Source organism: Leopardus geoffroyi, chromosome D4 (assembly GCF_018350155.1).
Source record: "Leopardus geoffroyi isolate Oge1 chromosome D4, O.geoffroyi_Oge1_pat1.0, whole genome shotgun sequence".
NCBI lineage: Eukaryota > Metazoa > Chordata > Mammalia > Carnivora > Felidae > Leopardus > Leopardus geoffroyi.
The window spans coordinates 25,518,561-25,536,411 of NC_059342.1; the positions used below are offsets into that span (position 1 = coordinate 25,518,561).

Genomic DNA, 17,851 nt, shown 5'->3' on the forward strand with positions numbered 1-17,851 from the left:
TGTGCTGGGGGGATGGTGGCCATCAGCAAGTGACTTTGGAGGGGCCCAGGCCCATACCCACAATGACCATGCTCTGCTTCTCCCAGCGTTTTCCTGGTTCCCTCCGTGCCTCCCCTGAGGTCTGGCTTCCATACATTTGCCTCTTTTCTCACTGCCCCTTCTAACAGAGACCTCTTCTCCCAACGGAGGAAGGAACTTATTCACACAATCATTGCCACTTCTAGGTCACTTCTAGTCCTATGTAGGAGATTCCTCATCTCTGGGATTCCAAAGGACTCACTTGCTAATGCCTCCACTTGTCCATTTTGCAGCAGCTGTGCGTCCATGTCCAAGTCTCGGCCCCTGTGCAAGTTTCAGGGCACAGCCCAAGCCCCTTGCTCCTACAACACCTTTTTGCATCTCCTTGAACAGAGTCATTCCTCTGTGCTTTACTCCTACTGTCTCCTTTGATTTCATTTTGTGATAAAGGCTTGACTGGCTAACTTTCTGGAGAGCAGATGTGAGCCCAATGGCACTAGGACCTTGGACATTAGTGTGCTTGATGGGCATTTGTTGCATTACTAGATAAATGAAGTGGGAGTGTGTGTTGCTTATTTGGAATAGCATGCTACAGCTGTGGGTTAGGACCCATTAGTGGGTTGAGAAGGCACAGTGTGTGACACTCATCTTTATTTTATTTTATTTTTTATTTTTAAAAAATTTTTAATTTTTTTTTAATATTTATTTATTTTTGAGACAGAGCATGAACAGGGGAGGGGCAGAGAGAGAGGGAGACACAGAATCTGAAACAGGCTCCAGGCTCTGAGCTGTCAGCACAGAGCCTGACGCGGGGCTCGAACTCACGGACCGTGAGATCATGACCTGAGCCGAAGTCGGCCGCTTAACCAACTGAGCCACCCAGGTGCCCCTTATTTTATTTTTTAAATAGATGTACAGCTTTTATTATTTTTTAAAGTTTATTTATTTATTTTGAGAGAGAAAGGGAGGAGCAGGGGCAGAGAGGGGAGGGCGGAGGGAGAGCGAGAGCGAGAGTGAGAGAGAGAGAGAGAGAGAGAATACCAAGCAAGGATTCTCCACACTGACAGTGCAGAGCCCAACACAGGGCTTGAATCCATGAGCCATGAGATCATGACCTGAGCAGAGATCAAGAGTCAGACGCTTAACTGACTGAGCTACCCAGATGCCCTGACACCCATCTTTAATAAGAAAGAATAGGACTGATAAGAGCATATCACTCACAGTAATGATGTCTTATTTCATGAAAACTTTGGTGTTGTGTATGTGTGTGAGTACATGTATTGAGAATTGGAAACACTGATCCAGAAGATATTGATGGAATCAAAGTTCAGTAAAGACTAAATTTTCATCGTCTAATTTAGGAAAGGTTGATGATGCATCATCTTCAGTTTCTGATAGTGTTTCAAAGTGGCAGCAGTGGAGGGCGACATTTCATTGGACACATTCATATACTTTGGGTTGGATTGGTCAGATTCTTTAATTGCAGGGAATATGTGTGGTCCATGACAGCTCACACTGCATAAAATAAAGTAGCTAGAAATAGAGGCTTCAGCCATTTGGTTATCATGGCTAGGCAACTCCCAGCCTCTTGGTGATTGCTTCTATCCCATAACAGTAGTGAAACCTGACCACCCAAGAGAATTACTCAGCCCCTGGAGTCAGAGGTCCGTAAAGCATAATGAAAGATGGAACAAAGCTCAGGTTTCTGAGGTAGTAAATATTTTTGATGATGTAAATGTGACAAGAGCTTTTAATCTTAATTCTGACCAACTCCAGAGATATCTTCTGATGCATAAAAATAAAGTTCCTCAGAGACATAGAAATTTAAACAAAATTTAAATAGGAATTTAGAAACTTGATAAATACTTGAGTGTTATGACAGAGTACCAGACAATCTTGGGCTAGGAATCAGAAGCTGACATTAAGTTATCTTTGTTCCTCTCTAGCTAACCTTGAGTAAGTCACTTTTCTGAGCTTCATTTTCCTGGTCAAAAAAATAAAAATAATTTGCCTCTCTTACCTCATGGGCAGTAAGAACTTGGAATACCTTCAAGATACTACAGTCAGAGCAAGTTTGTTGGGACTTAATGTGGATTGGGTTTTGAGAAATCAATTGCTTATTGATTGACACTGAGAAGATGAATTAACTACTTTTGCATGGACTGGAGCAATTAGTTAGTAATTTATGCCTTTAATTAGAAGACTGTCCTGGATATTGGGTTCCCAGGACATTAGCAGTTTGAATTTACCATGGTGATTATCATAGAGATCCATTAATTTTTCTGGAAATGGTGTTGGGCGGGTAGTGGGGAAGGGAAATGGGTGGTAGTGGTGGTAATATCCAATAAATAATAATAAATGTTTAAAATTAGATGAAGATAAAACAAAGTGGCAAAACCAAAAAGGAGGTCAGTATGGTTATTTCTCCGTTTAAACCTGTACCCTTTTTGATGTGCCTCTGGATCATCCTCCACATCTTCTTTGTTTCTTAAAGAATCATCAATGGTGACCTGCTCTTCGTCCTGGAAATCAAACATTGCAGCAGAGATGGAATAATGAGAATTCTTGGCATAATGAACCCTGATCTCTTTTTGCTTAGAATTTTGGCAAAGGACTTTTTTTATGGACTGCATTTTATTTTAATTTTTTTAATTTTAAATATTTATTTATTTTAATATAATTTATTGTCAAATTGGCTAACATACAGTGTGTAAAGTGTGCTCTTGGTTTTGGGTAGATTCCCATGGTTCATCGCTTCCATAACAACACCTAGTGTTCAACCCAACAAGTGCCCTCCTCAATGCCCATCACCCATTTTCCCCTATCCCCCAACCCCCCAGCCCTATCAACCCTCAGTCTGTTCTGTGTATTTAAGAGTCTCTTATGGTTTGCCTCCCTCCCTCTCTGTTTGTAACTATTTTTTTCCTTTCCCTTCCCCCATGGTCTTCTGTTAAATTTCTCAAGATCCACATGAGTGAAAACATATGATATCTGTCTTTCTCTGACTTATTTCACTCAGCATAATATCTTCCAGTTCCATTCACGTTGCTGCAAATGGCATGATTTCATTCTTTTTCATTGGCAAAGGACTTTCTAAAGGTCTTTTAAAATTATTATGCAAGAAGATAGCTCCTATTATCTACTTGCGCATTTTTCCCTTTACACAAAACCTACAGGATCACACTTCTCTCTCCTTTTTCTTCCAAAGGAGCTGTTGGTATTTTCTTCTTTCCTTTAGGGAATAGGCTCATATCTATGCTTTTTGCTCCTTTCTCTACTGTAATCATTCAACCCCTGCTCTGTTCTCAGGCAAGTGCTAAATGAAGTTTATATCAGAGGCTGTATAAATCTCCTTTTAAACTCTGTCAACCCTGTTTCCCAAAGGACTGAGACCAAGGCTGGCTTTATTTTCCTGACAGCCCAAAGCTTGGCCTGCAGATGTGACCACTAGCCTAGTATCATCAAGAGCTGATTAACTTTCCCTTGGGAACTAGGGTCCTATCAGTTGGGCTAAAGGGAAGTATTTCCGTTTGTTAGCTAACCCTTGCTCTAATTAATGAAGTATATACCTGGGCTATCTTTCTAGATACTGTTTGAACTCAAAAAAAATTTTTTTTCAATGTTTATTTATTTTTGAGAAACAGAGAGAGAGAGAGACAGAGTGCGAGTGGGGGAGGGGCAGAGAGAGAGAGAAAGAGAGGGAGACACAGAATCCAAAGCAGGCTCCAGGCTCCGAGTTGCCAGCACAGAGCCCGACATGGGGCTTGAACTCATGAGCTGCGAGATCATGACCAGAGCCAAAGTTGGACACTTAACCAACTGAACCACCCGGTGCCACCCCCGCCCCCCACTGTTTGAACTTTTAAATATCCATGACCCGTCCTGTTCTCAGGATAGCATAGAGGATTTCCTTCTTTCCGCCACTTTGCAATAATATCTCAAATAGGTCCAGCTACCGTAAGCAATGGTGAGGGAAAGTGGCAAAGAAGTATGCAAATGCAGAGTGGTTTGAATGTGCTGTAAGACAGATAAAGTCATATCTCAGCTTTTATTTTCTGTCATAGCCCAGGTGGCCATTGATTGATCAGGACTGTAAGAGAATTCCTCGAAATAAGTCACAAGCATATCTCTGAGCTGAAAGGATTCTCAAAGATCATAGAGTCCTTTGCTGCCAAACTCCATTATACTTTACATTTAGACTAACTTCATTTTCTGGTGAAGGATAACAGAAAGAGAGACCAGTGGGGTCCAAGCTGCAGCTGCTGAGGATAGGGGTAGAGATAAGCCTTATTCATTTCATTCCCATCTAATACCTAGCTTAGCCAGTAGTTAAAGTTTGATAATTATTTGACTTAAATAATCATGATTATTATTTTCTTACAGTGAAATTGTCTCAAGTTACCTACTATCAATGGAATGCCTGGCATTAACTATTCTCTTTTATTCCCACACCCATTCCCATCTTTATTTGTTTGTTTAATTAATGTTTACCTATCAGATTGGTAAAGATTTTTTCTTTTTCAAAAATTGTAATTCCAGTATAATTAACACACAGTGTTATATTAATTTCAGATGTATAATATAGTGATGTAACAATTCCAGTGCTCATCATGATAAGTGTAGTCTTAATTCCCTTCACCTATTTCACCCATGCCTCACCCACCTCCCCTCTGGTAACTACCAGTTCTCTATAGTTAAGAGCATGTTTTTTGGCTTGTCTCTTTTTTCCTTTGTTCATTTCTTTTGCTTGCTAAATTTCACATATGAGTGAAATCATATGGTATTTGTCTTTCTCTGGCTGACTTATTTCAGTTGGCATTATACTCTCTAGATCCATCCATGTTGCTGCAAATGACAAGATTTCATTCTTTTTATGGCTGAGTAATATTCCATTATCTATCTATGTATCTGTGTATCTATCTATCTCACCTCTTCTTCAACCATTCTATCAGTGGACACGTGGGCTGCTTCCATAGTTTGGCTTTGTAAATAATGCTGCAATAAACATAGAGGTGTATGTATCCCTTTGATTTAGCGTTTTCATATTCTTTGGGCAAATACCCAGTAGTGTAATTACTGGATCATATGATAATTCTATTTTTAAGTGTTTGAGGAAGCTCCATACTGTTTTCCAGAGTGGCTGCACCAGTTTCCATTCCTACCAACAGTGCATGAGGGTTCCTTTTTCTCCACATCCTCGCCAACACTTGTTGTTTTTTGTGTTTTTAATTTTAGCCAGAGTGATGTTGAGTGTCTTTTCATATGTTCACTGGCCATCTGTGTCTTTAGAGAAATGTCTGTTCATGTCTTCTGCCCATTTTTTAGTTGTTTTTTTTTTTTTTGTGGGATTTGTGTGTGTGTGTGTTTGTGTGTGTTAAAAATATGGGAGCTCCATGAATTTGCATGTCATCCTTGTGCAGGGGCCTGCCGGTCTTCTTCCTGTCATTCCAATTTTATATGTGTGCTGCCACAGTGAGCACCCATCCTCATCTTCAAAACAAACCGAAAACAACAACAACAAAATCTCCTTGACCCCATAGTCATAGGACATCTACCCTCCCTCCTTCTCTTCACAGCCAAACTGCTGGAGAGAGTTGCCTTTACTTTTAGTGACCCTCACATCCTACTCACTCAGTCCATTGTGATCAGGCTTCTATTGAGGTGGCCTCTGCCAAGATCACCCAAGGACCATTGGTGCCCAATGTGGCGGATCCTCCTCAGTCTTTATGTTCTTGTGTATACCAGTAAATTATCTAAATTTTTTTGTTTTTGATTGTTTTGTGAAACGATAAAAAAAGACTTCATTTTTTTAAAGAGCAGTTTCAGGTTCACAGCAAAATCGAATGATAAGGAGAAATTCCCCATACACCTGTGCCCCCACTCATGCATAGCCTCCCCCATGATCACCGCCTCTTGTTGCAATTGATGAACCTACAGTGACACATTATCACCCAAAATGTATAGTTTACATTAGGGATCCCTCTTGGTGTTGTCCATCTTATGGGTTTGGACAAATGCATAATGACATGTATCCACCATAATAGTATCACATAGAGTAGTTTCACTGCCCCCCAAATCCTCTGTGCTTTGCCCATGTATCCCACCCTCTTCTCTTGGTAAACACTGGTCTTTTTACTGTCCACAGTCTTCCCTTTTCCTTTGTCATATATTTGGGATCATACAGTATGTAGTCATTTCAGACTGCCTCTTTTAATGAGTAATACATATTTAATGTTCCTCCATGTCTTTTCATGGCTTGGGGGTTCATCATATCTTTTTAGTGCTGAAGAATATTCCATTGTCTGGATGAACCACAGTTCATTTATCTATTCACCTGCTGAAGAACATCTTGACTGCTTCCAAGTTTTGGCAATTATGAATAATGTTACTATAAACTTCTATGTGCAGGTTTTATATGGACAAAACTATTGTTTTCTCTTGTTTTGTTGCATAAATAGGGAAATGGACACTTTTTTATAATATATTAAGTAAAATAGACAGTAAGAATATGGATAGCACGATCCCAATATAAGTGACATGTGCATGGCAGTGTATATTTGCACTAAAAGGCTACGTTTTAAGATGTTAGGCACTGATTTTTTCCTGGAATTATACAGGTCACTTTTTCTGTCTTCCAAATTTTGCCGCAATAATTTCCCACATATTCTACTTTAAACAAGTTATTCTTTTTATCATGAGAATAACTCCCTCCAATAGATGGCTTGATATTAGGCACCCAGAATTACCCAAAAAAAGGATGATCTACATGAATAATCTGCTTGATTTTTAGCAACAGAAGCCTTTCTCCAAATGAGATCCTACCCAGAATTCAATATATAAAAGAAATAAAAGTAGCCTTGTGACAGAGTGCCTCAGCCTGCTGTAAGCTTAGGCATCACTGAGGAACTCGAGAGGCATGATGGATAGTGTTAGAACCACATCTTAGAACCTTCTTCATCTGCCTCACTTACTTTAAAATTGAGATACTTTGGTTTAAGCCAGTGCTTTTTGCTTTGCGATGGAGTTTGGCATCTGTAATAGTGACATGTCCGAGAAAGCCTATGTACTCTCGCCAGCAGAAAACTCTGGGGACAGGTGTACAAACACAAAATCTCTTTGTTTGAGCACGTGTGTTTTCTTCACGACTCTGCCTTACACATTCTAATTACCAGTTAATTCATTCCTCCGAGTGCCAGCTGAGCACATGCATTCTGTCCCCACAGCTGTCCGTCTCTGTTGAACAGCAGTTACTATGGTAATAGATTCACTCAACCATCGCTGCCCTACCTGCTGGGTGTTTTGCACAGCTCTACACCTTAGTGAGTTGTTGTTTCCTGATGTGTTCTGTTTTTCATCGAAGTCATCTTCATTCTAAGGAAAAAGTACAGATTGCAAAAATACAATTTCAGAATCAAGAAATTCAAATGTTCTTTTTATAAAATGGTACCAAAAGAATTTTGAGGGATGGGACAGCAAAGAGGAGGTGTTTAGATGAGTCAGCTGAAAAAAGAAAGGACCAGTGAATCTCAGGCTTATAAAGAAACAGATGATCTCTGTTCTGTTCTGATGGAAGGAATGATGTGGTCCAGCTTGAGGAAGAGAGAAAGGAGGACCAGGTGCCTCCATCTAAGTCATGTGACTTTATAATAAGCAGATAAGAGGCTAGGGGGCATCATATACCACAGGTTTCCAACTTATAAAATAAAGAAAAATGTAGGCCAGGTAGTTTTCTTCTTAGATGTTAGATTTTTGAAATGCTAAAATGTGTTTTGTTTAGCTTAAAGCAATCTCTCCTAGTAATGAGAATCAGAAAATGCCTTCTTTTGTCAAGCTGTCTTGATTTTACATTTTGGATGGGAGTCAGCTGTTCTCTTGGAGGAGTGTCCTTACCCCTGAGCTGCTGTTTTCACATATGACTGACACCCCCTGGCTCATTGCTCTTTTACCTGTTTTGAGGGGGTCCAATCTTTCTCCCATCTCATCCCAACTTGCCTTCATAAGGTAATTCATTCCACGTAAGGCAACAAGGTAGATAAACCGTGTCAGGTAGGTCCCCATAGCTTTTCAGGAAATGTATCCTGCTTGGCCTGTCGGCTGTGACCTTGTCTTTGAAAGAAGAACAAGTGTATGACTTTGATATTAACTTTAGATCTGTCTGGCCCCAAGGATATATAAAAATTACAATTCCAACTCATGTTGCATTTTCCACCTATTAAAATACAAGAGTGTATAAAATGTGGATAAAATCTAACTTGCAGCGTACATGTGACTTATGCATAAAAGCCTGGTTGCCTCAGTGCCTTTTTGTGTCACAGCTGCATATCTTACTTTAGCACAGTGCCTCCCACACATCATTAGTTGCTGTTGCTAATGATTAGTTGTTGAATGAATGAACCACAGAAATTTTGATGTTGCATTAACTGGTATGGCATAATACATCTGAGTATTTGGTAAAAAATATAGTAGGGGACTCTGTGTATGGTATGGAAAGATGACAAAGCTTGCTGATTGGGGTGGGCTGGTGGGCACTCAGGGACTCATTTTACTATTCTCACTTTCATGGATGCTGAAAATTTTAAAATAAAAATGAATACATAAATAAAGCTGAAAAGTTACAAGTACAGCAAAACCTTGGTTTGTGAGCATAATTCTTTCTGGAAACATGCTTGTAATCCAAAGCACTTGTATATCAAAGCAAATTTCAAGAACCATTGGCTCAGTTGTGATCATGTGACATTTGGCATCACATACTACTTTTATTGCAAGACATCACTCGTTTATCAAGGTAAAATTTATTAGAAATATTTGCTCATCTTGTGGAACACCCACAAAAAAAGCTACTCACAATCCAAGGTTTTACTCTAAAACCCAGTGTAAATTGGTGGAAATACAGGGCACAGGTAACAGAGGGTGTTGGTCCTTGGGGTCCCTAATTCCATGTGTGATGCTTTGCAGCCTCAGTTTACCCATCTATACCACAGTTTTGATTCAGTGTTCTTATGATCCCTTCCAGAATCCTGACATTTTCTGGGACCTTCTTGGTAATTCCTGCTAATTCTTGATTACTCCTGCCACCTGGTGGCAGAATCTGAAACTTGTGGAACACAAGGATGAAATAGGAAGTGGTGTGTGTGTGTGTGTGTGTGTGTGTGTGTTGTGTTTGGGGGTGGGGCAGAGTAGATGTAAGTGTTGAGAAGGGCACCTGTGGACGTATTCTGTAACATGTAATGGATTGTTTTACCTCTGGTAGAGTGTGCGCCTTGGATTTTTAACGTCTTCAGGAAGAACAATGTCTATCATTTGAGGATTTCCAACAGAAACCATGGGGGTGTTGTGGGTGTTTATTGGCACTAGAAAAATAATCCTTAAGACATTGCTTTGCTTTGTCTTATTGCTTCTTGTCAAATTGCAGTCATAGGGCCTGAATGGGTGGTCGGTCCATAATTACTTCTTGGCCTGTTGTTTTTGACCATCTACTTAGCAATTCAGATTACTAGATACATTAGTATAGATTACTAGATATCTTAGTACACTCAACTACAATGAATATTGTGTTCTAAATGCAAGCTTCTCACTCCACTGAATGGGTGACAATATTGTGGTGTTGTGTATGAGTATTTGTAAGCAGCTTACAGCATGCCACGTAATTTCTCTTGTTAGTGTTAGTTGCTGGGTGTACTCCATTCTGGCTTGAGATGTTCTGAATGGCAGATCCTTGAGCCTGGGGTTCCATCCTGAACTTTCCATGCTGTTCGAACAACTACAGGTCCACAGTGGGTGTTGCAGTGAGTACAGATGGACAGAGGTGTTTAAAATTATTTATTTATTTATTTATTTATTTATTTATTTATTTATTCCTTTCAGTTTCTAAACCATTCAACCTCTAAAACATGAGAAATCACTGAAACCATTTCCTCCCCATCTACTTAAGGTATTTCCCTTCTATAGAATTATAGCTGAACATGTAGCCACCCAGAAAAATGGTGACATTTCCACTTATAATTAGATTCTGGCCAATGAAGTACAAATAGATGTGGTGCCCTGAGTGGGGCAGCTCAGGAATATGCCTTAAGAGATGGCTGGCAGGTGCTCTTTGTCCCTTACATTTTTTCCTACATCGTGCTGCCTTGTGTGTGGATGGCTCCAGCCAGGCCATGAACATGAACACAAGAGCCCCATCCGGGGGATGTTAAAGCAGTGAGTGAGTTGTAGGGCTCTTGGGTTCCTAAAACCCAGAGTAGTGCTTCCACTCCAGCTCTATACTACCTACTTCCCGACCTTTATCTGCAGGATACAAGCTTCTCCCTTGTTACTTTTGGTTTTGCTTTTATTTGCACCTGGATTGATATAATACATAGTAGGTACACGACACAAGGTTAAACTCTTTGAAGTCCTGTGATCCAATGATCTCCATTTTTACAGATGAAGAAACTAAGGCAAACGTAAGTGCATTGCATGACTCAGGTTATATAACCAGGATAGCCAAGATGGGATCTGAACTCAGACCGTCCAACCCCAGACTATCATGCCTGTAGAGTTTAGACCTCAGGGAAGGACCCTTTGGTCTTGGGAATGTCTAAAGAGATAGTGGTAAACCCTAGAGGAGAAAGCAGGAAAAAACCTCTCTGACCTCAGCTGCAGCAATTTCTTACTTGACACATCCCCAAAGGCAAGGGAATTAAAAGCAAAAATGAACTACTGGGACCTCATGAAGATAAAAAGCTTCTGCACTGCAAAGGAAACAATCAACAAAACTAAAAGGCAACCGATGGAATGGGAAAAGATATTTGCAAATGACATATCAGACAAAGGGCTAGTATCCAAAATCTATAAAGAACTCATCAAACTCCACACCGGAAAACAAATAATCCAGTGAAGAAATGGGCAGAAAACATGAATAGACACTTCTGTAAAGAAGACATCCAGATGGCCAACAGGCACATGAAAAGATGCTCAATGTCACTCCTCATCAGGGAAATACAAATCAAAACCACACTCAGATATCACGTCACGCCAGTCAGAGTGAACAAATCAGGAGACTGTAGATGCTGGCGAGGATGTGGAGAAATGGGAACCCTCTTGCACTGTTGGTGGGAATGCAAACTGGTGCAGCCACTCTGGAAAACAGTGTGGACATTCCTCAAAAAATTAAAAATAGATCTCCCCTATGATGCAGCAATAGCACTGCTAGGAATTTACCCAAGGGATACAGGAGTGCTGATGCATAGGGGCACTTGTACCCCAATGTTTATAGCAGCACTCTCAACGATAGCCAAATTATGGAAAGAGTCTAAATGTCCATCAACTGATGAATGGATAAAGAAATTGTGGTTTATATACACAATGGAATACTACACGGCAATGAGAAAGAATGAAATATGGCCTTTTGTAGCAATGCGTATGGAACCGGAGAGTGTTATGCTAAGTGAAATAAGTCATACAGAGAAAGACAGATACCATATGTTTTCACTCTTATGTGGATCCTGAGAAACTTAACAGAAGTCCATGGGGGAGGGGAAGAAAAAAAAAAAGAGATTAGAGAGGGAGGGAGCCAAAGCATAAGAGACTCTTAAAAACAGAACAAACTGAGGGTTGATGGGGAGTGGGAGGTAGGGGAGGGTGGGTGATGGGTATTGAGGGGGGGACCTTTTGGGATGAGCACTGGGTGTTGTATGGAAACCAATTTGACAATAAATTTCATATTAAAAAAAAAAAGAGATAGTGATGTACCTACAGATGAAAGTACCCTTCCACGAAGAAGGCCTGATTTGAATTCTAGATATCAAAAGACCAGTCAGAATGGCTAGAATGAAAAGATAAGAAATAACAAGTGTTGGTGAGGATGTGGAGAAAAAGGAATCCTTGTGCACTGTTGGTGGAAATGTAAGTTGGTGCAGCCACTATGAAAAATAGAAGTTCCTCAAAAAATTGAAAGCAGAACTATCTTAAGATCTAGCAATTCCACTTCTGGATATTTATCTGAAGAAAACAAAAACACTAACTCAAAAAGATATATGCACCCTTATGTTTATTGCAGCATTATTTACAATAGTCAAGACATGGAAGCAATCTAAGTGTCCATCGATAGACAAATGGATAAGGAAGACGTCATCTATATCTATAGCCAACAGAATATTATGCAGCCATAAAAAGGATGAGATCATGCCATTTGGGACAACATGAATGGACCTACAGGGTAGTATGCTAAGTGAGATAAGCCAGACAGAGAAAGAGAAACACTGTATGATTTCACTTACATGTGGACTCTAAAAAACAAAACAAATGAATAAGCAAATAAACAAAAAGCAGAATCAAACCCATAAATACAGAGAACAAACTGATGGTTGCCAGAGGGGAGCGGAGTCGGGGGTTGGGCAAAATGGGTGAAGAGGAATGGGAGACGCAGGCTTCCAGTTATGGAATGAATAAGTCATGTGCATAAATGGTACAGCATATAGTCAATGGTAGTATAATAGCATTGAATGGTGACAGATGGTAGTTACACTTGTGAGCATAGCATAATATAGAAACTTGTAGAATCACTATGTTGTATACCTGAAACTAATGTAACATTGTGTATTATTGTGTAACATTGTGTATACTCAAAAAAAATAAATAAAGAAAAGAAAAGAAAAGACCAGGTAGACTGGACAGAGGTGCTGAAAGATTCCTGAAATGCTCGTGGCCACTTTTAAACTATATTTAGGCTTTGGTGGTCATTTCCCAACCCAGGATAGTGGGCCTCTCACCCTATAGACTGGTTTTAAGTAGATGCTATTCTTTAAATATGCAAGTGGGCACTTCTGCATTTGTGGACATGTCTGTCTCCGTGATTAGTCTGACGCTTTCTCTTGCAACCGTGTCTGCTTTGCTTACTTGGTCTCTCCCTCCCACTGTGGCCCTGATTGCACAACGTGGCTTCCATTTCTCAGTTTTTGTGGCGGGGATTTCTCTGCTGCAGACTGAACATCACTGCCAGGGGAGACTTTCTTCAACCTTCTTTCCAGAAACTACTCTGGCCTGGTGTGCTCTGACAGCATGGTTGGTCTTGCTGAGGGGGGCACTGATGGGCTTGAGCCTGGGGCAAGAACAGACACCTTCATCCCTGGAGAGACTTTCATCCTGAGTTCTGGTGGGACATACATCATGTTGGTTAATGACAGATGGGAATGGCTCATCAGGCAAATATGATGTTGATAAGGACCCTGAGGAGTCACTAGGAAGATATATATATATTTTTAAGTTTATTTATTTATTTTGAGTCGGGGTGCAGAGAGAGAGAGAGAGAAAGAGAGAATCACAAGCGGGCTCTGCACTCGTCAGCACAGAGCCTGACTCAGGGCTCTGTGAGATCATGATCTGAGCTGAAATCAAGAGTTGGATGCTTAACCTACTGAGCCCCCCACTACGAAGAGCCTTAACTGGTTCTAGAGCTTGACACTTCACAGCATTTTTTGTAAAGTGTTTGCTAAAATACCTTGGTTGGAAGGCTTTATACTATCAGAACAGATTTAGATTGGTGATCAGATTTGCTTATTTTGTTATATGTGTATGTGTGTGTGCCTATCTATCTACCTACCTACCTATCTATCTACCTACCTATCATCTATCCATCCAGCCTACCTATCTCTCCATCTCTGTACATCTTTAAAGCAATCTTCCTAAGAAACTGTCAATGTGATACTTTCTGAGGAGCGATGCCTTAAAATATTGCTATGGATGTCATTTGGAAAACTTGGAACTGTGTAAATATGTAAAAATCTATATTATACCCATTGGACTTTAAGCTGAGAAGCCGGATTCTCTGTCCTCTGTTCTCTGCTGAATACCATGTATATAACACAATGGCAGCAGAAGTGCTTGGTGACTGTTTTTCAGTGGAAAGATATTCCTACAGGCTTATTATAGTGAAGCTCTAATTGTGTCTGTACAACTAAGTAGAGACAAAATGGTATGGGACTGCTTTCTCTACTTCTCCGAGAAGGTTACTGTATGTTCTAATATTCTATGCCTGAGATGCCTGAATGAAGGTACCAGAAATACACCTCCATTTTTTTTTTTTTTTGAGTTTCAAGTGACTGATTTAACTTTTCTGTCTCCATTTCTATGAACATGGAATGGGACTAGCTGGAGCAAGGGTTTCAAATAGTAACTTAAAATTCCAAAACGCAACATAAATAGATCATAGGAAGCGGCTCACCAGAAACCTGAAGACGACTGCTTTCAGGAATATTGACAAATTATCTATACTAATTGGTGCTGCATTATGATAAAGGCTTGGGTTCCATCGCCATTTCTGGGTTCAACTCCAAGCTTAATGTCTTGAAGCCATATTCATCACCATATAGGAGTGTAACATTCATTACCTACCTAGTGCCATATATGGCAATTGACTTTTGTCAATTGACTTTTATATTAGTTTTACTGTTGAGTTTGCTACCTACTTGCTTCTCTGGGGCATTTATAGTCACTTTGCTCTCTATGGTTGAAATTCGGCATATAAAAGTCAACATCTGTTTCATGAATCTAATCTCTTCGCATTGCTTGGGAATATAGCTCCCCCTTTATTTATTTATGTTTTACTTAATGTCAAACATTTTAAGGCCATTTACTCTATAATGTTCCCTCTAAATTGCATGGGCTTTGCCTTGGAATGATGGCATTTTCAAAGGTGGTATTCCAGAAGTCTTTGATCTTATTGTATGGCATGTGACCCTTTTGGCTCAGGTAGCCTTGTGCCTCAAGTCTCTGGTTTATAGAATTCTTAATGTAGTTCATGGGCACTAGCTAGACCATTCCTTCCTGAGATGTTCCTGTTTTTCTCACCAGCCTGTGTGGGTTTATGGACTGGATTAAGGAGCAGCAGTACGGCGACAGGGGAAATGCCTGCTCAGCCTGTAGTTCGTCATCACATTTCCCTGGCATAATTCTCTGTCACTTCTGAATGATCTGAAGGGAGCTTTGAATTGGGTGCAAGGAAGCAGGACCACAGAACATTGATAACATTCTCCCTTTGTGATCTTTGTGAGCCAGGAGCTAGTGAAACCCCTGAGTACAGGAAAGTAGGGAAAAGCAGGGCTCTGTACCCAAATGAGAAAAATTAGGGGAAGGTTTAGAATGATGAGATTTATAAAAATAAATTTAAGCCTGCAAGTACCCCTAGAAATGGCTCCCACGGTTTTCTTAGAGAAACGTCTAGGGGAGAAACTTCAGCCAAACAAAAGATTAATGAAAAATTATGGCAAAAGGAGTGACAGTATGTTGTGAATCTATTTAATGAATTAAAACCTTAATCCAGGGATTAAGATTCCAGAAGAAATTATATACATTTTAACCCCTCACAGTGTAGAAAAGATACTCAGAACACTTAGCTGAAGAAAGAAAATGAAAGAAAAGGTAGAAGATAGGGTGAACAGGCCAATCTTCTTATCTTTTAATTTCTGAGAGCTGAATGACATTATAAGCAGCAGTGTTTTGGAAAGGTAAATGCTAAAATATATATATTCCGCTAAAATCAAGTGGTAGAAGAGAAGGAAAAAAAACCCCAGAAATTAGAAAAATATACTAATTTTGTGATTACTTATAATCTTAAGCTCATTATAAAAGGAACCATTAAGATAGATAACAACAAAAAAAATACATCTTCAGAAGAAAATGAACAAAAATAAAGAATATGCAAACCATATGTGAAAAGATTTTTACAAAGCACAACATAAAATATGATGAGAGGAGCTAAGAACAAATACACCCATCTGGCAGATCAATGGATTCGATGGAGTCAGAGGGGGTAATAAGGACACGTAACCACACACAGACACCTTCTGATGTCTTTGAGTTTTATGATGGTGCGTAAGAGACATGCATTTACTACAGTACAAACTGTACGTTGAACTTTAAATTTTGACCTCCTCTGGGGCTAGCAATATGCAGTATGATCCTCACACGTGATGCTGGGCATTGCCTAGTCAGCCATGAGATCACTAGCATCCACAATCAATTCTGTGCCCATTCAACCACTGTTTCTCACTTCACAGTATTCAATGCATTACAGGAGATATTCAACACTTTGTTATAAAATAGGCTTCGTATTAGATGATTTTGCCCAACTCTGGGCTAACGTAAGGATTCTGAGCACATTTAAGGTAGGCTAAACTATGTTTGGTGGATGAGGTGTATTAAATGCATTCATGACATACAATATTTTCAATTTATGATGGATTTATTGGGACATAATCCCATCATAAACTGAGGAGATTCTGTCCTGGAAATGACTCAGGGACTCAGAAAGATAAAACGTGGAGTGGTCAGGATCGTAATTGACCAAGGCTGAATACAGGATTAAAAAAAGCAATTCAGGTGTTCCAAAAGAAACAATGGTCAGAGTACAATCGAATGCTCTGAGAAGCCTGGCTATCTGTGTACAAATGGTGTAGATTAATGTAAAGGGGACCGAGGAAGAAATATTTAGAAACACATTTCGAAAGAGGTTGATAGAACTCTTTCAGTCTATGACAGATCAAATGGGCAAAAGTAAGAATAAGGAAGACCAAGATGACAATAAATAATATGAATCTGATTAGCATCTATTGAATTATATAACTCCAGTAGAAAATATATTGTGGCCAAGACTGCTAGGTGTCCCTGATATCTATCTTTCTCTATTTCCTTTAAATATAGGGCTCTGAATTTTAGCTGGGCCTGAGATTTCACAGAACAGAGGTACATTTCTGACCTCCCTGTGGCTCTGGTTGAATTCTGCCACTGTGATTGAAGCTACGTGCAGCTTCTCAGAAGTGTCCCAAATCAGGACAGTTGATGGAGCCTGTGGACTCCTTTATTATATTAATTAAATATAATATTAAAAAGGAAATACTTTAATGAAATCTAGTTATTAAAGTATTAAAATTAATTTGTGATAGTGTATATACATCTTTTTCAACACTTTAAAAAACAAGAAAAAAAAAAACCAACAAGGTCCTGTGGCAAGTGTGAATGACTGCCTTAATTGCAATGCCATGGATGTAAATTATATTTGGAGATATTTGAAACAGATATCAATTCTTTTTTTCTACTTGTATATATTAACTCAATGTAGTGACGGTTCTTTTGCATCTTTCGCATTCATTTCAAACAAGCGGTTCTACCTCCTCTTGGTCTGTGTGATGGAGCATATTCTTCTCTGTCAGGACCACGGAGAAGGCATCCCCACTCATCTTCTACCTTGTGGATCTCTTGTTATGAAGCAACCATAAGTACATCTGGGAGAATATGGACCTTTATTCTTACTTGCACTTGGATATCTTGGTTTCACTTCTGGGTCTGTCCCTATTATCGTCCAGAAAATCTACCAGTGGGGGAAATCAAATAATACCCAGGAATAAAGGCTTGAAATAAGCTTTGCTTTGAAATAAGCAGCAAATGAATGATGTTTAAGTATCCTGCTTAACCGGGGCTGATGTCATATGCTTTTCTAAAAGTAATCGTTTTTCTATCAGAATTCATTAGAGTCTTGGGTTATGTTTAGAAGATGAAATGCAGATTAGCTTCCAATGTAATTCTGGTGTCAGACCAGACACGTTCATGTAGGCCAGACACTAGCAGTTGCTGCATGAAATGTCCACTGGGTGGAGCCACTTAAGGCTGTAAGATACAGGTACCATGAAGGCCAACGCTTGGCCCCACTTCTAATTCTGGCCATCTGTTAAAAGCATTAATATGCTAAAACATGGCCACAATTTTATATACTACAAATGTTTACTTCATATATTGTCTAGAATGGTTGTATGTAATAAATAAATTGAATCCTTATCAAAAAGCATTCTGCGATCACTGG

At 39.6% G+C, this 17,851-nt stretch overlaps 1 protein-coding gene and 1 non-coding gene across 3 annotated transcripts in view; both read right to left on the reverse strand.

The window, feature by feature from the left end:
- The window catches only part of SLC28A3 (solute carrier family 28 member 3), a 57,964-nt gene that overhangs the window by 28,561 nt on the left and 11,552 nt on the right, over window positions 1–17,851 (reverse strand). For both annotated transcript variants that reach the window (XR_006710311.1, XM_045469211.1), the window contains exons 2-3: window positions 7,306–7,389; window positions 2,461–2,540 (exon numbers count right to left, since the gene is read on the reverse strand). Coding sequence is in view for 1 of the 2 variants with exons in the window: in XM_045469211.1 (XP_045325167.1) it covers window positions 2,461–2,540; window positions 7,306–7,389 (164 nt within the window). In the remaining variant the exon portion in view is untranslated. The remainder of the gene's footprint in view (window positions 1–2,460; window positions 2,541–7,305; window positions 7,390–17,851) is intronic.
- Window positions 5,395–5,498, reverse strand: LOC123593892. The gene has a single exon (XR_006710579.1). It is a non-coding gene; the product is annotated as a U6 spliceosomal RNA (small nuclear RNA).